At 35.1% G+C, this 18,660-nt stretch overlaps 2 protein-coding genes across 11 annotated transcripts in view; one reads left to right on the top strand and one right to left on the bottom strand.

Moving 5' to 3' along the window:
• cdhr1a (cadherin-related family member 1a) overlaps nucleotides 1-18,660 on the top strand; it is a 221,458-nt gene that overhangs the window by 177,539 nt on the left and 25,259 nt on the right. Inside the window, exons 2-4 of one of the 8 annotated variants that reach the window (XM_087277816.1) lie at nucleotides 12,360-12,561; nucleotides 16,980-17,101; nucleotides 17,618-18,195. The exons of 5 other annotated variants lie outside the window; for them this stretch is intronic. The gene's annotated coding sequence lies outside the window, so the exon portion shown is untranslated. The remainder of the gene's footprint in view (nucleotides 1-12,359; nucleotides 12,562-16,979; nucleotides 17,102-17,617; nucleotides 18,196-18,660) is intronic. 2 more of the 8 variants (XM_087277814.1, XM_087277815.1) reach the window with 2 other exon arrangements.
• Nucleotides 385-14,392, bottom strand: chst3a (carbohydrate (chondroitin 6) sulfotransferase 3a). 3 transcript variants are annotated; one of them, XR_015505189.1, is made up of 4 exons: nucleotides 13,962-14,392; nucleotides 4,836-5,022; nucleotides 2,246-4,753; nucleotides 385-1,569 (listed from the first exon to the last, which is right to left on the bottom strand). XR_015505189.1 is itself a non-coding variant. In XM_087278043.1 (3 exons), exons 2-3 carry the CDS (start codon nucleotides 4,913-4,915, stop codon nucleotides 3,583-3,585), a joined length of 1,251 nt encoding a protein of 416 aa, XP_087134169.1. In that variant the 5' UTR covers nucleotides 4,916-5,022; nucleotides 13,962-14,392; the 3' UTR covers nucleotides 385-3,582. The 3 variants fall into 3 exon arrangements, 2 of the variants coding, with proteins under 2 accessions (XP_087134169.1, NP_001139043.1); XM_087278043.1 differs by having other exon boundaries at nucleotides 385-4,753; NM_001145571.1 differs by lacking the exons at nucleotides 385-1,569; nucleotides 13,962-14,392 and adding an exon at nucleotides 5,220-5,320 and having other exon boundaries at nucleotides 3,583-4,753.

Below are 18,660 nucleotides of genomic sequence, written 5' to 3'. Positions count from 1 at the left end.
ATTCTACCTTTTCTCTTGATCATTAAAGCTACATGGACAAAGAATAACTCTTTTTGGAATAGCTTTGTATTTTCTTTAGTATTTTTTATAAATCAATAAACAAAGTTATATATGTAAAAGATCATATTTTATCTTTGTACTTACTTTTTAAGAAATGTAAAATATTAAATGTCATCTGTATGGACCGACGTCTAGTCTGCACTCCAGTATTTTTAATGAATAATGCCACTGTTGTACTCCGGGTTCACAGCTGGCTGTCAGAAGCTGCAATTGATACTGACTGCCTCTTTTCACAGTTGAAGTTTATTCTCAGTCAATATCTGGTAATATCCAGATACATTTTAAAAAAAATTTTACATCCCAAAATAATAAGAGATGACAAACTCTGACAAAGTTGTGCTTTAATTTCAACAAAATTATTTACAATGACTCCGCTGACTATAAATAGGTAAAACAGGACCACTTGTTTGCTTCACTTTTGTGTAATAATGATTCTTTAGCTTCTATTTAGTATAAGGAAACACAGTTACAAGACAGACACAAGATTTCATTACACACATTCACACAGACAGGATTGTGTCTCATCTTATAAGTATAAATTATTTTTTCCTCATCATTTTTAAAAATGAAGGTGTCTAAAATCAGTAACTCAACCTCAGCTTGTTCAAAAGGCTTCATGTTTAAATAATTCAGGTAATGAAATGCACAAATTCCTCCGTATTAAGACCAAAGTATATTAGGGTTATTTTATTCTAACATACGTGGACAGTTGACAACACAACCTTTAAAAGTTTACTTCATTTAATAGTGAACACCTCAACACACATTAGGACAGTTATAAGAGATAAATTATCTTTTGTATTGTTTAAAATAGCGTATTTGATTGTATTTTATTCCCCTCACACATGCACTCATCAACATTGGCCTCCATTGTTTTTGGGTCTTCAGTAGTTTGTTGTTGTTGTCATGTCACCCTTTTTTTCGACTGTAAAACAGCAATCGTTCAGTGGACAAACTTGTAGTGCAAAAACAATTCAAAGTGCATGAGATATGCATACATTGTGCACGTGATCAGAAAAAAAAACAGGCTGTAAACATGCTCTATGCTGATGAGGAAATTCATGTAATGCACACTATACACAAACTAACCCAATCAGGGCTCCAGACTGCAATCAAACGCTTGCATTTTGCACATTATTTCCAACCAGCTTGACTAAATATTTGTATGTTACTTTTCCACTGCATGGTACGGTGTGGTTTGCTTTGGTACAGCACTCTCTGGGGCTTTTCTAGTGCGTTCAGTGCCTAGTATCACATTAGGTATGGTTCCAAGAGAGCCACAATGTTGCCAAAAAGTCACGTATACACACTGCAGATCATTGATTCATCCGAGAGAATTGTCGATAATCATCATTGGATTAGCACCTGCTATATTTAAATAGTCATCATTTTAAAGCAGTGTTTCTCAACAACATTCCTGCACTGTAAAACCCAAAAAGTTAAGGTAACTCAAACCATTTGAGGAAACTGATTGCAACAAACCATTTAAGTAAAAAAAATTAAGGAAGACTAATCCTTATGAGTTCTGTGAACATAATCCATTTGAGCAAACAAAGCAATTTAATCACAGTAAAACCCAATAAATGAAGAGAACTCAAACCAACTAAGTACTGTAAAACCCAATAAGTTAAGGCAACTCAAACCATTTGAGAAAATCGATTGCTACAAACCATATGAGTTATAATATTAATCTATATGAGTACTGTGAACTTACTCCATTTAAATTGAAGTAATGAGGTATTTAATTAACTCATTATCTTCAACACTGAGTTGAAAACTCTTTCTAAATGTGTAGAATTAATGTTCAGAAAATGTTGAGTTAACTACACTTATTTCATTTGATAAAGTTGACTGTTGGGTTTTACAGCGTGAGGACCACCATCTCTGCACATTTTCCATGTCTCATTTTCCAAAAACACCTGACTCATTAGCAGAGACTGAAAGACCTGTAATGGGTGTGACAGATAACGGAGACATCCAAAACATGCAGTGTTGGTGGTCCTCCAATAACGTGGTTGAGAAACACTGTTTTAAATAACACAATTTTATTGGTAGCATCCATTGTCTTTGTGTTGTGCTTTTGTTTGTGTTACTCATTCATTTGTATTGTGTTTATGATGATGTCACTGAAGTAGAGGCGGCGCAACTATAGCAATAGTCCTCCTTAATTTAAGCGGAATTAAACTGCAGGCTAAATGCAACCTGGTCAAGCAAATCCAAATCAAGCTGAGCTGTGCTGAAACTTACTGTACCGTACAAAAATCGGCTTTAGAGGTTGTCTGGGAGCCACAAATTGATTTGCTAGACTGATAAAGAATGACATTATGCATGAGATACATTGCACCAAAATCTAAATAAAACCGAATTTTTTATGTGCACTGACTATTTTTTAACTTAGTTTCAAAGGCAGCACAGCATGAGATAGAAGGAATGTGTTTTGACCCGTCGAATAAATGTTGACTGTTAAATAAAGGGAGAAGGGTTAAGTTTGAACTATACTATGAAACCAAATGTTAAACAAATTTGCCAATAGCTATGTTTCCATCCTATAATGCTAATTAACTTTATGTGTAATACAGGGGTAATGCGGAAGTAAAAAGACGTGCGAATAAAGTACCGTTTCAATCCAAGTAGTAAAGTGAACAAAATCGTCACTTCCTGATTAACTTTTAAAAAAAACAGTAAAAATGGAATTTGCTGCGGTAGGAGAAGCCGCGTGAATCTTTTCTTCATTTGATAAATGACTTGTGCCTCAGAAGACAATCCTGACAAGCAGTAAAACTAATTACACTAATACAGAAACGGTTACACCATTTTAGAATGACCAAAACAACATTTTAGATGTTTTACAATGTGCTCAGCCTGCTGGTTTTTATCTCTTATAACAAAATCACATGACCTTTTTTAATGCACATACTGGAATTTGTTCGGTAAAAGTGTTTTCATCATAGTTTATGCGCATCGTTTCTTATCGAATAAAAAGTTTATCCTTCTCAGTTATGCACATGTTTTTTATGCACATTTTCAAAATTTATGCGCATCTTGGTGTTTTCATCAACCTTTTTATTATGCACATATCCAAAATTTAGACCACTTGGTAAGGAAGTGAGGTTGTTAAATGGTACTTGTGGTCATTGTAATCAACAAATAAATAAGTTGAATCTATTGCATTTTTATAGAATGTACTTCATTTATGAAAATATATACTGTGTATATCTGGATTTTAGCTCTTAACTCAGTCTACTGTTAAATGTGTATTTCTAAGAGACAAAACTTGTAATTACAATTACATGCAGCACTAACAAATCTGGTGTTTGTGTCATTATCTGTAGAGCTTAGCAGCACCAGTGCCACTGCTCTCAAAAGTTAGTCTGGAGCCCTGCCCCGCAAGCATATATAAAAATGAAGTATACTTTGGACTTAAGCAATGTCCCAGTGTGCTACATTGTGCCAGTGTGTGTCTGCTATGCATATAGCAATTCATGCTTGGTTTTCCTTAACCAATTCAAAAACAATTCAGGACTAAATGAATTGCTTTTCTTCCAGCACACTGAAAGATTTGTTTAAAAGTGTTTGTTCACTGTCTATAAACCTGTACCCAAAAAGTTTCATGGTCGGTCCACAGACTTTTTGTACAACTTGTGCAAGTTTGAATGGTATACTGAGCCGCCATTTCTCCACTTGTTCTGAAGAGTTTTTTTGGGTTGAATAGACTCCGTTTGCTTCTGATGCGTGTGTGTTCTTGAGGATCCAGTCCCTTGCTTGTGTCGTCATCGGGATGCCTGTGAAATTGTACATTTCTGCTGCTTTCTGCATGGGGTACCGGGCGATATCCTCATAACGTACCAACATATAGCGTTTTTTCAACCATTTGGGTTGACTTAAGCCCAGCTCGGCGGAGATTCGGATATTGTTACAATTTCCTTCAAGACGCTTAACCTCTTCATCCTCTATTGGCACTTCCCCATTGACAGCCCAACTTTTCCAGTTCTGGTACTTGCCAGCAAACGCCACCATCCTCGAAGCCAGGATAGCTCGAGGGTCTCGCACAAGCTGTATGAGTTTGACATCCAGCCGAGGGTCCTCTACTAGAGAACGGAGTGTGTCTAGTTGACGTACTCTAACTGTTTTGATCACCCTGTGATGTTTTGCTAGACAAGCCTCGGACGCCATGGTCAAATTAAGAGGCCCACAACGTCTTGTCTTGCAATGGTATCTCTCAAAAATGTACTTTACGACTGGAGAGCAAACTTGCTCCTCACAGAGGGCTTTGCTGGACTCTCTGCGAAACAGGGAAGGGGTAACGTGATCCCGCGGAGGAGGACTGATGAAGCGCTCCAACATTGAGAAGTTGCACAGGAAAAGATGCTGCAGGACGTCCCTGTACATCCAAACAGACATGCTGCCATTTGTGCCACTCGAGCCAATAGATAGCATCCTCTCCACATGCCAGAGTGGTTCGAAGAGGTAAAACATGTTGTCGCCCTGTTGGTTAAAGAACTCGCCCACAAAGGAAGATCCTGTCCGTGTTGTGGCCATTAGGAGGATGTGCTTTCGGCCTGCTTGACTGCCATTTTTACCATATATGCTCTCTAGATAGGAACTGTTGTACCCTGTTGCTACCAGAGTATTGGAAGCATTGTAGGGCACTGGATGCTCCTGCGTCCGTCGGAGAGTCAGCTTGTCTGAGACCCTGCAATTATTGAATCAAAGAAATAAATGTAAAACCCCTTAAACTGATGAACCCATATTTATTTATTCCAACAAACTCTCACCTTGAAATAATATTGTTTTCCTTTTCAATGATGACAAGTGCCACAATGCAGATGATGATGATTGCGTACTTGTTCCTCATCCTCAAATGAACTTTTCTTTCGGAAATCCCTCCACAGACTGCTATTTAGTCACTTCTGCCAACTGTTTTGGGTTCATCTCATGTCAGAACCTAGGTCTACAATTCATCTGCAATAAACAAAATCAAGAAGAAAAAAACACGTTTTGGAACCATTTCCATAGAAACATAACAATCCCACTAACACACCAATACTGTATATTGATTCCAGGTGGTGACAGATTTATAGCATTTGGCTCAGGGGAGTATAAGCAGACACAGACAATTTCAGCTTTGTTCCCAAACAAGCAGCCTGCACTGTCATCACCTGTCCAGTAATTCCACTAATGTGGAATGATGAAAGATGATCAGGTCCAACAGCACAACGTCTCAGCAGTTCACTGCTCACTATGGCACACAATTAACCAGCAAAAGGTAGTTCTTCTTTGGTATTATTGAATAATAGGAACCATTTTTTATTATTTTTTGTCTCTTTACTTTTAATCAAACAATTATTTGTATTGGTCATGTAAGGGTCATATATTAACTGAACTTCTAATGTTGTGGGTGAGTGCTGTGCATACTAATTACCATTTTTGCAGAAGTAGATAGATGCGGGTCCAAAATTAAATTCAGCTCTGCAGAAACTTCCTGTCTGAAGAGAGGTGTTAAAACTGAACACAGAACACAGAAAGATGTATACTTTGTTGTTGGGCAGAGAATTCATAGAAAAAGAGGAAGTATGCCGAAGGGGCGGCCAAGGACTGAACAATGACTGACAAGTGACGTTACACCAAAACTCCACCTGTTAAGATCGGTGGTGTATATATGCTGAAGTCAGGAAATATATGTTAGTTGCGAACCTCTTGAATGTAATTCTTGTATTGCATTGGGGTAACGTAACCCAGAGCTCTGTCATCGAATTATTCATTTGTATCCAATAAATTGTTACGATTTTTGACATTGAAGAAAAACCTCTCCAGACCTTTTCTCTTGAACACGCATGGAATAGAGATAGATATTCCAACAGTATTATCTTTTTTATAGTTTCATTTTAGTATTATACATTACAAATTACACATGGTGACAAAGTTAGAATTTGTGTTTACTTTATTTATTACTAACTATTAAATATAGATGTTTATATTTTATACTTTTAATAATGCTGAGAGTGACAATGGAGTGATCCAAAAGAAGCATTGGTACTGACTCTAGACAGCCCGCAGTCAAATGTCACTTCCTATTGCACCAAGACTGAAATGCTTTTATTAAATCCAAAGAATCCAGATGGTGGATTTTTTTTTGTTTGGCAGTAAACAGTTTTCATTTGTGACGAAAAGCTTAGATGTACAGGCTACAATAAACTTTGCATTGTATTATTTTGCATTGTTTGTAATAGCATTATAACAGTATTTATTTAATACACTATCTTATGAAAGCAGACAGTAACTATACTGTAATCCTTGGCTGTTCTTTCACTCCTGAGAGTTCAGGACTTGAATTCCATGAACCATCTGTTAACAGTCTCTGACCGCTTGTTGTGGGGGTAGTTTTTGTTTACTGTATAAATAAACGCTTGTTTTGGAGTGTAATTAACTAGATTTAGAACTGAAGGTTCTACAGAAGGCAAGAGTATATAAAGAAAAGGTAACACTTAATTGTGATTGTCCATTTGAGTATTAGTAGACTGTCTGCTTAATATCTGTTGATACTGCTCCTTCAACAGACATTTAACTGACTATAAAAAAATTTTGCAAGTACATGTCAACTTACACTAGCCCTAACATTCTACTTATAATCTAATGATAATTAGTTGGCATGTAGATGCAATGTGACTTAAATTTAACAAACGAACCATCAAAATTATGTGAGATCGAAGAAACTTTGTTATTAGTGACAGTGGCTATTATGTGAACTGCAGCCACTTATTGCTTGAGCTTGCATCCATGCGCATTTATGAATGTGATTCAATATACTCATGTTAGACTTATTTGTTCTTTATATAAAATGGCAATGGAAATATCTCTGGAGCAAATTGTTGGTTTACATACAAATATACACCGCAAACCTTTTTCTCGATAACAAAATAAAGAGACACTTGTAAGTGTTGGAATAATCAATTCCATGCGTGTTTAAAAAAAAAAAAGATCAATGGTGGTTTTTCTTTAAGGTTTCACATATTAGCAATTTATTGTATACAAATGAATAATTCGATTTACAGAATTTTGTTATCCTCAATGCAATGAAAATGTACATTCAGGAGCTGCGCACAGACTTTAACTTATATGGGCAGTTGATACTAAAAGGTGGAGTTTTGTGAAATTCGTCACTTGTCAATCATTCTCCAGTCCTTCATCGGCCGCACCCATACATACATCGTTTTTCTCTACGAATTCTCTGCACAACATTAAAAAGTCTAAACCTTTCTCAACTGCACATGTGTTCAGTTTTAAAACATCTCTGTGAAAGTAAATTTAGCTTCAAAGCTTAAGTTAATTTTAGACAATGCTCCATCTACTTCTGCAAAAATGTTTCATTAATCCTTTTTCTTTTCTGTATTTTTATTTTACTGTAGCAGCAACATTCTTTTCATAAAATCAGACTACATGCTTTCATAGAAAATCTAAAACGCGGAAGATTTTGATTTGAAGTGCCATTAAAAGTGTTTACGCAATGCCAAAAATTTAAATGATGAATAAGGCTTTAGTACATTTCTTAAACCATTTGCAAAACAGTAAGTGCATTTCTCAAAACAACTCGTACCAATGGCAAATTCTGATCAACATGACACAAGCAATTTATAATGTAGGAAACAGCAAAGAATTGTAGGTAATCATTTGCATAGACATTTCAAAGAAATGAGAAACTGCTTTATTGATGTGCACAAGTTAATCAATGATCTGAAGATTGAACAGGTAGTTTTGAGTTTCAATTCTGATCTGAGAAATATACTAAAGCCACTGAGAAAAACTGTAATGCATATCAAACAGATTGTTAATCTTTATTGAGTAAAAAAATTCCCTAATCTTAGATACCCGTTTCCTGTGGGATATGATAAAGAAATAACACCATTACACCTCTACAAATGAACCAGGCTGTTGCATTGCAGTAAAACCAATTGCTTTAGGGCATGTTTGACCCCAGATAACCCCACTGAATGGCTTTGAGTGGGTGAGCTGCTATAACCTGACGCAGCTCCATTCATGACTTTGTGTCGTTTAGCAGCAGTAATGCATGGTGTAAGAAAACCAAACAACACCAGTGAGTGGCTAAAGAAATAAACTACAACCGCTGGAGCTGAGAGAGGAAATACCTTTAGTGGCGCATCAATCATTCTTTATGCTAGCGTCTTGAATTTTTTTAAACCTACAAAAAGTTTCCTATGTCATGGCAAAGTTCCCACGATCCAGTGTATTTAAAGCATTACAAAAAACATTTGAGTATAATCAACAAAAAATGTGCTTCCCTATGCCTTCTTCCATTTGCCCACAGCATATGTTTAATTCCCAAATAATTTTGGCTGTTTCCACTGGGTGGTATGGTACAGTAGGCTTTTTGGTACCTTCTGAAAGTTAAAATGGCCATAAAAGCAAACCATACCACTTTTTGGGTACCCTTTCGAAAGGGCTCAAACAAACCTTGTTGTCATCTTGATGAACAGCCACAAAGCCAAGAAGAAGAACACAATCTACCCTGTGCCTCGTAGTTGTTTACAAGGCCGTCTGAAGCGCAAGTAGTTTCACTTCTCGTCTGCGCTCACCGCGCATCTATAATTAAAATAATGAACTTCTTGAGCTGATGATAATAACGTGATTATTAAAGTGCTTCTGACATCCAAGTCTTACAGAAATAGACAAACGTGAGACTGATGTGCGAAAAAACAAAGGAGAAGTCGAAATGATTCTTTCAGCAACCTAAAACATGAACACACACTGCCCTGTTCAACCATTATCATCACCTTTTGGACTAATATGAACTCCAAATGAGAGAATTAGTTTCTAACAAGAAGTTAAATGTGCTGGCGAAGATTAAAGATACAGATGAGAGGTTTGCATTGACTGTGGGCTATATGTTGCGTCTTATTTTTGAACCCAAATAAGGACTAAATGTTTGCTGAGTGTAGTTTTTCTGTAATTGGTAACATCTCAGAGACTGTAAGGACTTGTATGTGTTCATATATGTTGCATTTATTTATTTATTTATTTTATATAATTGCAGACGTTACAGTAGACTATTTCACACTATCATTGATCTGCAGTTATAATCAAATCATGTTCATAGAAAGGTTAGTAATGAACATTTATACACAAGTATTTGTGTATAAAGCACCTGTTTTTTATGAAGTGCTTCTCATACGATATGTGAACAACTTGTACGCCTTTACTTTAACATTTCCTTGACCGAGAACAACATCGACTGAAACTACCATTGCTACCCTTTTGGCAGTGGAAACGCAAGCCTGATAAATGTGACCTGTACTGTTCCGTACTACTCTATTAATGACACCCCCTTATTAGCGCACTTGACATTTACTGCCAACTTTCATAAAATTGTACATGGCTCCTACAACATGGGGTTCATCTGGATTATATCAAGAACACATATTTGCAAATAAACCAACAAGGCCATTGCCTGACAGAAGCTTTTACGCATGTGACACTGTGCTAAAGATCGTAAGTCTCGAAGTAAGACGTGTACCAGTAGGAACGCTGTCATAGGTAAATGCCATGCAATTTGTCTGCACAAAGAGTAGCATTTAGGATACGACACAATTTTTCGAGCCGTCAAGGAATGATAGTGCGCAGTCTAAATAAATATAAACCAATTATGTGGGCTTATTATGCCCTTGCCGTCAAACTGTCATGCACGGCGGTTGAGCTGAAATCTTTACATATTCAAAAGCCACTGGAGCGTTTGACAAATCTGATGATCTGCTCAAGCAGAAACGGACATCACTCTGTTCATCATTCCCATACAAATTACATTAATGGCTTCTCTTACAGCCGTATAGATGTGTTGGGGAGTAAAAATGCTTTAATAGACCTACTGCAGCAGCAGGAGCGTTGGTTTATTTTCATTGTGTAAAATGTGTTTGGATTTGATTTGTTCCCCAGAGATAGGAGGAAGATCCAGCTTGTTAAAATAAACTACAGCACATCTGATGCATTCACACCAGTCTGTGACATATGGTCAATCATTTTAAACCTTTGGGATAGCGCCACCTTTTTTTTTTTATTCAGTAGTATTACTCGAATGTAATCTAGTGGCATTTTCTGTCAGAAAACATGACACAGGAAGTGAGTTAGCATGGCTTTCAGAGAGGTGTGCGCCGTCTGGGGCCAGGGAGCATGTTTCATCCTTGTGTTTTTGTCTTGTTTCATTACTGAGCGCTTTGCGGTTCAGCAGTGCGTGATGGAGCCTTCTGGGAGATAGGCAGTGTTTAGCTGGAGTTCTTCTATATGAGATAAATCCACTATCACCAGTGACAGGCTCGCTTGTGCTGCCCGAGCCCACGAGTTGCAGCTGCGGCAGTGGTGGAGGAGGGGGAACAGGAATGGAAACAGGGGGTGTATTTGTCATGGACGTATCACAAAATGTAAACCTTAAAGAGACGTGGCACCAAATGGCTTCTTTCACACACACACACACACACACACACACACATACATACACACACACAGACTAAATCAATCACACACACACATAGTAAAGGCACAGCATGACTTTCACTTGTTTTGAGTTGATCACTGGGGACTAATCTTACAAGTAAATATTATGGTAACACTGTAAAAAGCTGAAACATTTGTCTTTTGAATTTCTGTCTTTATTGGTTATTGATTAAAATTGAAAATGCGGTTTTCTGGAATAAAAATGAACAAAAACAAATATAACTATTAGAAGGACAAATTAAGGGTCAATGTGCAGCCCCTCTATTCTGATTAATTGTCATCTTAGATACTTCGAACTATGGAATTAAGCTATTTTTTAGAAAGAATAATTGAAAAGACGATATTATATGACCCCTAAACTTTTATAGTATAATAACAGGTCAGAGTAAGTATGTGGTTTCATGTTTCATGAATTGGCTATGTGACGATGGAACATTATCTTGCACATTTTGAATGGATTTTAAAAAATGAAAGAAAAGCTAAAACATTAAGGCAAATAATTTATTTTTAGCAAATATTTTTGCTAGGGGTGTCGAAATTAATTGTTTCCTCTGTGCACCGCAATGCAGTGGTGGATTTAGGCATGGGCAATATGGGCAATTGGCACCTTGTCGGGGGGAGACACAGGGAGACGGTAACGGGGAGAAAAAAAATAAGCCCCAGTAAAAGCTTTGAGATACCATCTACTTCATTCAAGTATATTGAGATATATTGAGTATATTTAGAGTGTTAATGCCAGAATAAAGACGTTAGGAGTGATTCACATTTAGCATCTTTTACATGCGCAAGCTTGTTACTCTCTATGTGCAACCGAAACAGCGCTGGTGAAATCAAACTGACGCATGCTCACAAAAAACGATTCCCAAGTGCCTCACGCTCTGCTCTGCCCCCGGTGTGAATCCCGGTTGTTTACAGTTACACAGATAAAATAGGCGCGTCTATGTGCTGTGAAACCGGAGTAAATGGTTTAAATTTTATGCAGAGGTGTCGGGAGCAAGCGAGTTTTGTAAGTCGACAGAACTAAAGTTTATATAATGATGATCTTATTTTGACAAAGCATTACTATGAAGCAGAAAGGGATAATGAGTCAGAGAGTTAAAGCTTTCTCTGCCATGAGACGGGTCAAAGACAACAGACAATTCTGTAAACATAAATATTTTTGTATTATGAATTGTCATTAATATTCATGCAAAAGATTTCTTAAGTGATCTTTACATATCACTCCACTCCAGTTGTGTCTTTATTTACATAGTTTTGCAGTTACATATAGGATTGATTTATGTTGTTTATTTAGAATAGTAATTGTATATTAATAATAATATTGGGCGGTATATTGGCCAGTAATGGGTTGCCGCTGGAAGGGCATTCGTATGGGGTGGTTCGCCCAGGGTGCTATTTAAGCTAGAACCAGCACTGCCACGATGCAGACGCAGACATTTTGGTATTGGTTCAGTAATAATTATAATAATCATAATCAATGATCAGTTATTACCTACTTATTACGTCATTTATCTCATATGAGCTATGTCGCGGTAGCTATGGCGAAGGGAGGCAAACATGAGTAATTAAAACACCCCAACTACCTAAAAATGCAGAAACTGCACAATTGAGTGCTTGTGAGTTTGCTGGACAGTCTTTCACTGACACTGAACAGCAGAAGCCCCTATTTCTCTGCGATTGAGAAAATGAAAGTAAACTCTCTCTCTCTCTCTCTCTCTCTCTCTCTCTCTCTCTCTCTCTCTCTATATATATATATATATATATATATATATATATATATATATATCTTTCTCTCTCAGTGGACTTCTAACCTGTTGGTGTGAAGTTTCCTCTCCTCTTGCCTGTTACAGCATTGCTTCTGTATACAGACATGAGTGAGTTTTCTCCACCGCATCCATCATGAATCAAGCTGGATTTATACTTTCACCTGGGCCGCATCGCGCACCTCGTGAAATGGACGAGGCTGTGATCGCCAATGCTGTGTATCAGTGTTTATCATCGGTGAGTAGCGCCAGAGCATTAGAGCCAATCACAGCCCTTTCTGTTGAGCATGTGACCAATCGTAGCAGTGTCAGAACTCGCCTGACAAGGCTCAGTAAGCAAGCAGGATATTTACCAGTACATTTGTTTATTTGCTATAAATGCTCATGTTGTTCTGTGACTTGAGTTTTTAAAAGTAGTTCATATATCTAACTTGTATTAAAGGACAAAATTGTATTACATATAATATATAAATATAAATATATTTTTTCTTGTGCTGTGAAGTAAAATATAATTATGTATGGAAAGCATCATCAATGCACCGTTATGCATCGAGATATCGAATTGAACGGAATCGATGATATGAGAGCCTATTCGTTCAATTATTTAGTCTCTACTTCCCTTCCTAATCTGCAATTGCCTCTCTGGTTCTACCGCTAACTGGATTACAAAAAAAAAAAAAAATAATAATAATAATAATTACTAATGTTTTGCTTCTTACACTTTACATACCTGAAACTTACAACCTACAGCCCTTATTCATTGTTGCTCTTATAGTTGTGTAAATTGCTTCCTTGTCCTCATTTATAAGTCGCTTTGGATAAAAGCGTCTGCAAAATGACTAAATGTTATGTAAATGTAACCGAACAGTGAGACCAGTGTAGGTTCACACCTCTACTTTTTGAGTATAACATAACTTTTGTACATTTATTGACATGTGGTGCCATAATACAATTTGCGGAGAGAGGTTTATTACTCAGTTCTTTACTTAATCAGTTTTACAAATGGTAAAGAAAATAGGGATGAATATCTGTAAACTCATAAGATTAAGTTAAATATTAAGTAGGCAAAACAAACTTTTGTCACGTGACATTTGTTTGCTTTTAAAGAGATATAAAAGAAAGAAAGAAAGAAAGAAAGAAAGAAAGAAAGAAAGAAAGAAAGAAAGAAAGAAAGAAAGAAAGAAAGAAAGAAAGAAAGAAAGAATGTTACATTTTTACCAACAAGTACCAATTATTAACATTAATTAGGCTTATAACCTGCCTATTATTAAAAAAGTATTGCCTTATTAGTATGTATACATCTTCTGTATGATCTTATTCTACACCTATAATCCTACCCAATTTCTAAAACTAAGTACTACCTTAAAACTCATATTAGAGCTCATTCAGGCAAAACTCTTAAATGTACTAATAGCCAGGACTGTATCTTGGATGGATGGATGGATGGATGGATGGATATGAGAATTAAGCTAATAAAAGACAGAACAATCTCTAAAACTATGTTGTCTGGTGCAGAGAAAGTAATTAAGCTACAAAACTTCCAGTGAAAGTTAATGGAGCGTGACTGAGAGACGATAATTATAAAATTGACATGACTGGACTGATAACAGATGCTGCTGGATTAAAAAAAAATCTTACCTTACTGAACGGAACTGGTTCATCTGGAGCATCCTAAATGATTGCGTCTGGTACACATTGTTCCTGTGCGAAAATAAAAACTCCAAAGCACTGCGCTCATTTACTTGAGGGAATAGGCTATCACTCAAATTACACGAAAGAAAAAGGTTTATCAATCCTGTAATATAGACTTAATGCACTTGTTTCCACGAACAAAGCGAGACCTTTCACTGAAAACGAACTTCCCATTTAGGCATTTCTAAACAGGAATTCATATGCTAAACGGTTCCAAAGTCATTTCACTCTTCTAGCATTTCCTAAATACTTTTTATTCAAGTATATCCATGTGCGTTTTTCTCCGGTAAATCATGCTGGGAAACATGTCCATTACTCGGCGGTTTCCAAGTTTTGGGCTATCCTTGGATACACGGTCACGTGGTCAAATAAGAACCCCCTGTGTGTGTTCACAAGGGCTTTTCTGTTTGAGGAGGGCCCGGGACACTCCTACGTGGATTTCTTCACCCCCCCTTTTGCAAAGGGGTTGATGGGGTCTGAAATCTGCGATAAAACGCTGAGTACACTTAATAAACGAATAACGGGAAAAAACGTGTCTGAACGAAACTGCGAAGCACAGTTAGGCTGCTTTCCAACATGTTTTTATCTAAAAGTTACTACAGTTATCGTTTTATTATGCTGTGATAATACTATGCAACATCTTTTAAATTGTGTTTGAAAGTTTTTTAATGTTTGTTAAACTATAGATTTCTCTGTAGACAGGCTAGTTTGTGTGCGTTTTTATGCACTTGTTTGATGTGCTGCTATTTTGCTCTGAATGAGTGCTCAGAGATCACTTAACGCACAGATTGTTGATTTATGAATGTGCCACGATTGAGAACCTCAAAACTTTTAGTATTAACGTCATGTAACCACGTGGTGGCGGTGATGTACAGTAGTATTGATCTTTTTTAATGAAATACAATGATTAAAATATTCACATTTTAAACCGTTTTCTTGCTATATAGTAAAAATACTGTTTTTGTATGTGTATTGAATCTCAGCTGCATCTTTTCAAGAACTTTCAGAGCAACTTTTGAGGTACTATTGTTATCTTATTTAAACATTGTGATGTTTACAGCTGTTTGTCTTTGTGCAGCTGTGGAAATAAAGGAGGCCACTTAAAATAAGCAGTTGCTGGAATAATTGTGTAAATTTAACTCAAATTAAAATCTTTTTTTACTGGTCTGTAACTTTGCTTAAATTGTCATGATAGCATTTGTTTTCAATCTTTATAAAATAGTTTATTGAAGTTAGTTTTTTGTAGAACAAAGCCTCTACATGACAAATTTATTTTAAATTAGGAAAAACTTTTATCCATAGTTTACACAATAAAAAATACTACATTTTACTCAAACACAACATAACTAAATTGTCATTGTTTTGCATTAAATTACAATAAAAATGCAATTTGTTGACTTTTATAAACTGAACTAAATTGTAAAAACACAATATCAGTGTTTTAACTTCAGCAGAGTTAAAATATACATTTTTAGTAGAATAACCCCAATTGTCAACAAGAACAAATGAAAACATTTGTTATTCTGGCCATTTGACATTTTTTGGTGCTCTAAATTATATATATATATATATTTATATATTAATATCTAAATTATATATATATATATATATATATATATATATATATATATATATATATATATATATATATAATTTATATATATATATATATATATATATATATATAATTTAGATATTAATATATAAATATTAATATTTTCCTCAAACCCATACCTAATAAATCCGGTAATCCAGAGAAACTGATCATTCAGGTGGTCTCCTACTTTTTTCCGTAACGTAAAGTGCATATCTCTGCAACTTTATTTATATAGCTTAAATACAAGGGCCATGTTTGTTTACATTTCTCAGAGCATTTTGGAAATAGGAGAAACGTGCAAAAAGAAAATGATTGGGTTGGTCGACCATGTAAAAGCTTAAACACTGAGCTATAATACGTAATATATTTTCAAATGAACTGAAGTTTGCAAGAAGATTATTATGACCCAAATATGCTGATGCCCCAGACTTTACATCCAATCCAAAGCTTATTTGTAATCCAAGCAGTAACATTCTAACATGTGGATTGAAGATTTCAGATCTTTATAGCTACACAGTATTGGGCTTGATGAAATATAAAGTGTCCCAGTTGTCACACATCCGTTTTCACAACTGTAACCTTTCCGAATGTCAGAAATTACCTTTGTAATATTGAATATAATGTAATAAAAAGTGTTGTAATGAATCAGTACACACATTCATATGTATATTCAAGCACACGTAGATACATATAATATTATTTCATATAATGTTTCTACCTTTAAATGTCATATTTTCATATATCAAAATGTTAAAAAGGATATTTGATGTATAAATTCACACTGATATCATTAAAAATCAGGCAGACTCAGAATGTCATTTGAGGTTTCTTTCCGTTTTCCTCTTTTTTATTTTTTTATTTTTGTTGGCTTTTGCATGTCCTATTTTAGACCATGCCAGGATAATCACAATAAATGCGATATCTAAGACCTTTTATATTCACGTCAGAAACAGATTTAAGAAGATGATAATATTTTTCATAAATGGTAAATCTGTCTGCCATTCAAGGTTTCTATTCTGTCACATAATCCACACTGCTGATGTATGACTGACGCACATGACCACCATATACAAGACGTTTTCAGGTTTAATCTGTCAAAACACTGGATTTTTGTCTTGCTTTTAGTTTTTTCTCTGATTAAAAAATGAGCATTCTTTTTATATAATAGAGCAAAATTATCCTCATTGCTTAGGATTTCTAAATGTAGATAATACAATAGCAATGCAATAAATCTGTTATTAATAAGCATAATCACTTCAGAATTTTGATCATCATCTTAAGATAATCAATATGTTGTGATGTGGCCAGATTTCACTGTTTTCTGTGCTGTTCATGCAGAGATGTTTCTAGTTTGTATGTCCCTGTAGACTGGCTCTGAGCACTACACGATGATGAAGGATTATTGTAGGTTAATCTGCTTGCCTGCCATCTGCCTGTTCCAAACAAATTAAACCTGAAAGCAAAGCCACACTCACAAATGTAGATGAAGGTAAATTGGCAGGTGTTTCGGTTTGTGATCCCCACAGCTGCTCATCTGAGCGAGAAGTCATATGAAAACAGTTTTATTTCTATATGGCAACTGAATCTGAGACTTTACAACTAGCATGTGATTTTCAGTAGTCAGTAATAGCAAGGCTAGTTTTTATCCATGCTCATCTGTTCTTTTGACTGTTTTATTTATTGTATGTTTTTATGTGTGTACTATATGCATGTATGTGCAGTATTTATGTATTTATTTATTTAACAATATTTAATTAACAAAATTTATTTAATAATATGTATCTTGTATTTATTTTATATTTATTTACTTAATTGTATTAATTGTAATTGTAATTAATTGTATGCATTTATTTATCCATTTAATATTTATTTAACAATGTTTGTTTAAAAATTATTTATCTTATAACATTTTTTTATAATATTTATTTATTTAATTTATACTTGATAAGAACTTATCAATATCATTCAAAGCCTTTTATAATTTAATACTTTTTTATTTTTACAGCTTTGAACAATCACTATCTGCAGAAGAGCATTTCTTAACACACAACAATCAAACCTTAAAGCAGATGAGCTACAGCAGCAGCAGAAGAAGAGCACACTGTTGATATTCCTGACATTAACAACAGCCAACTGAGGCTACAGTTCACACAGACTCAACAAATTTGGACAATCGAAAGCCAGCAAAGGTTGTGTGGTGTCTGCTGTGACGTTTGGATATCTGATTTAGAGTTTGACCTGAACAACATGGAAGCATGAATCCATCCTGCCTCATCATATCATTGGTTCAGGCTGCTGCAGTTTAATAGTTTGAGGAATAACTTCTTGACTGATTCCTTGACTTTCTTGATTGTACTGGTGATGCTAAGTTCAAATAATCTCAAGTGTATCAAGTGTTTTCTCAAACATGACATTGAGTTCCCTAAACCCCAAACATCCCCCAAACAGATCTCAATTCAGCAGTGCACCTTTGTGATGAGCTGGAAGTTAAGATTCACATCATAGACGACAAATCTGCAGCAACTGGGTGTCAGAATTAGGACAGTTTTTTAAGGAATGGAGTCCAACTTAGATCAAAGCAAGGTGCATACAGTTGAAGTTAAAATTATTAGCAGACCTGTTTATATATATTTAAAAAATATTCTGTCCATTAAGCAGCATTTGGAAAATGTATAATATATTATATATAATATATTATACATTTCCCGAACGCTGCTTAATGGACAGAATATTTTTTCAACACATTTTTTAAATTTCTTTTGTCTTAGCCATGATGACAGTGCATACTATTTTCTACTTTTTCTAAGATGTATTAATCTAAAAGTGCAATTTGAAGATGTAACTAGGATATTATGCTAACTAGGCAATTATTAGGCTAGGATAATAAGGCTAGTTATTGGACAACAGTGGATTCTGTAGCTAATAAGAGAATATATATATATATATATATATATATATATATATATATATATATATATATATATATATATATATATATATATATATATATATATAGGGAGCTAATTTTTATTAAATTAAATTATTAAT

Source organism: Danio rerio, chromosome 13 (genome assembly GCF_052040795.2).
Source record: "Danio rerio strain M-AB ecotype USA chromosome 13, GRCz13ab, whole genome shotgun sequence".
Taxonomy (NCBI): Eukaryota; Metazoa; Chordata; class Actinopteri; order Cypriniformes; family Danionidae; genus Danio; species Danio rerio.
This window is presented reverse-complemented; position numbering and strand designations above follow the sequence as displayed.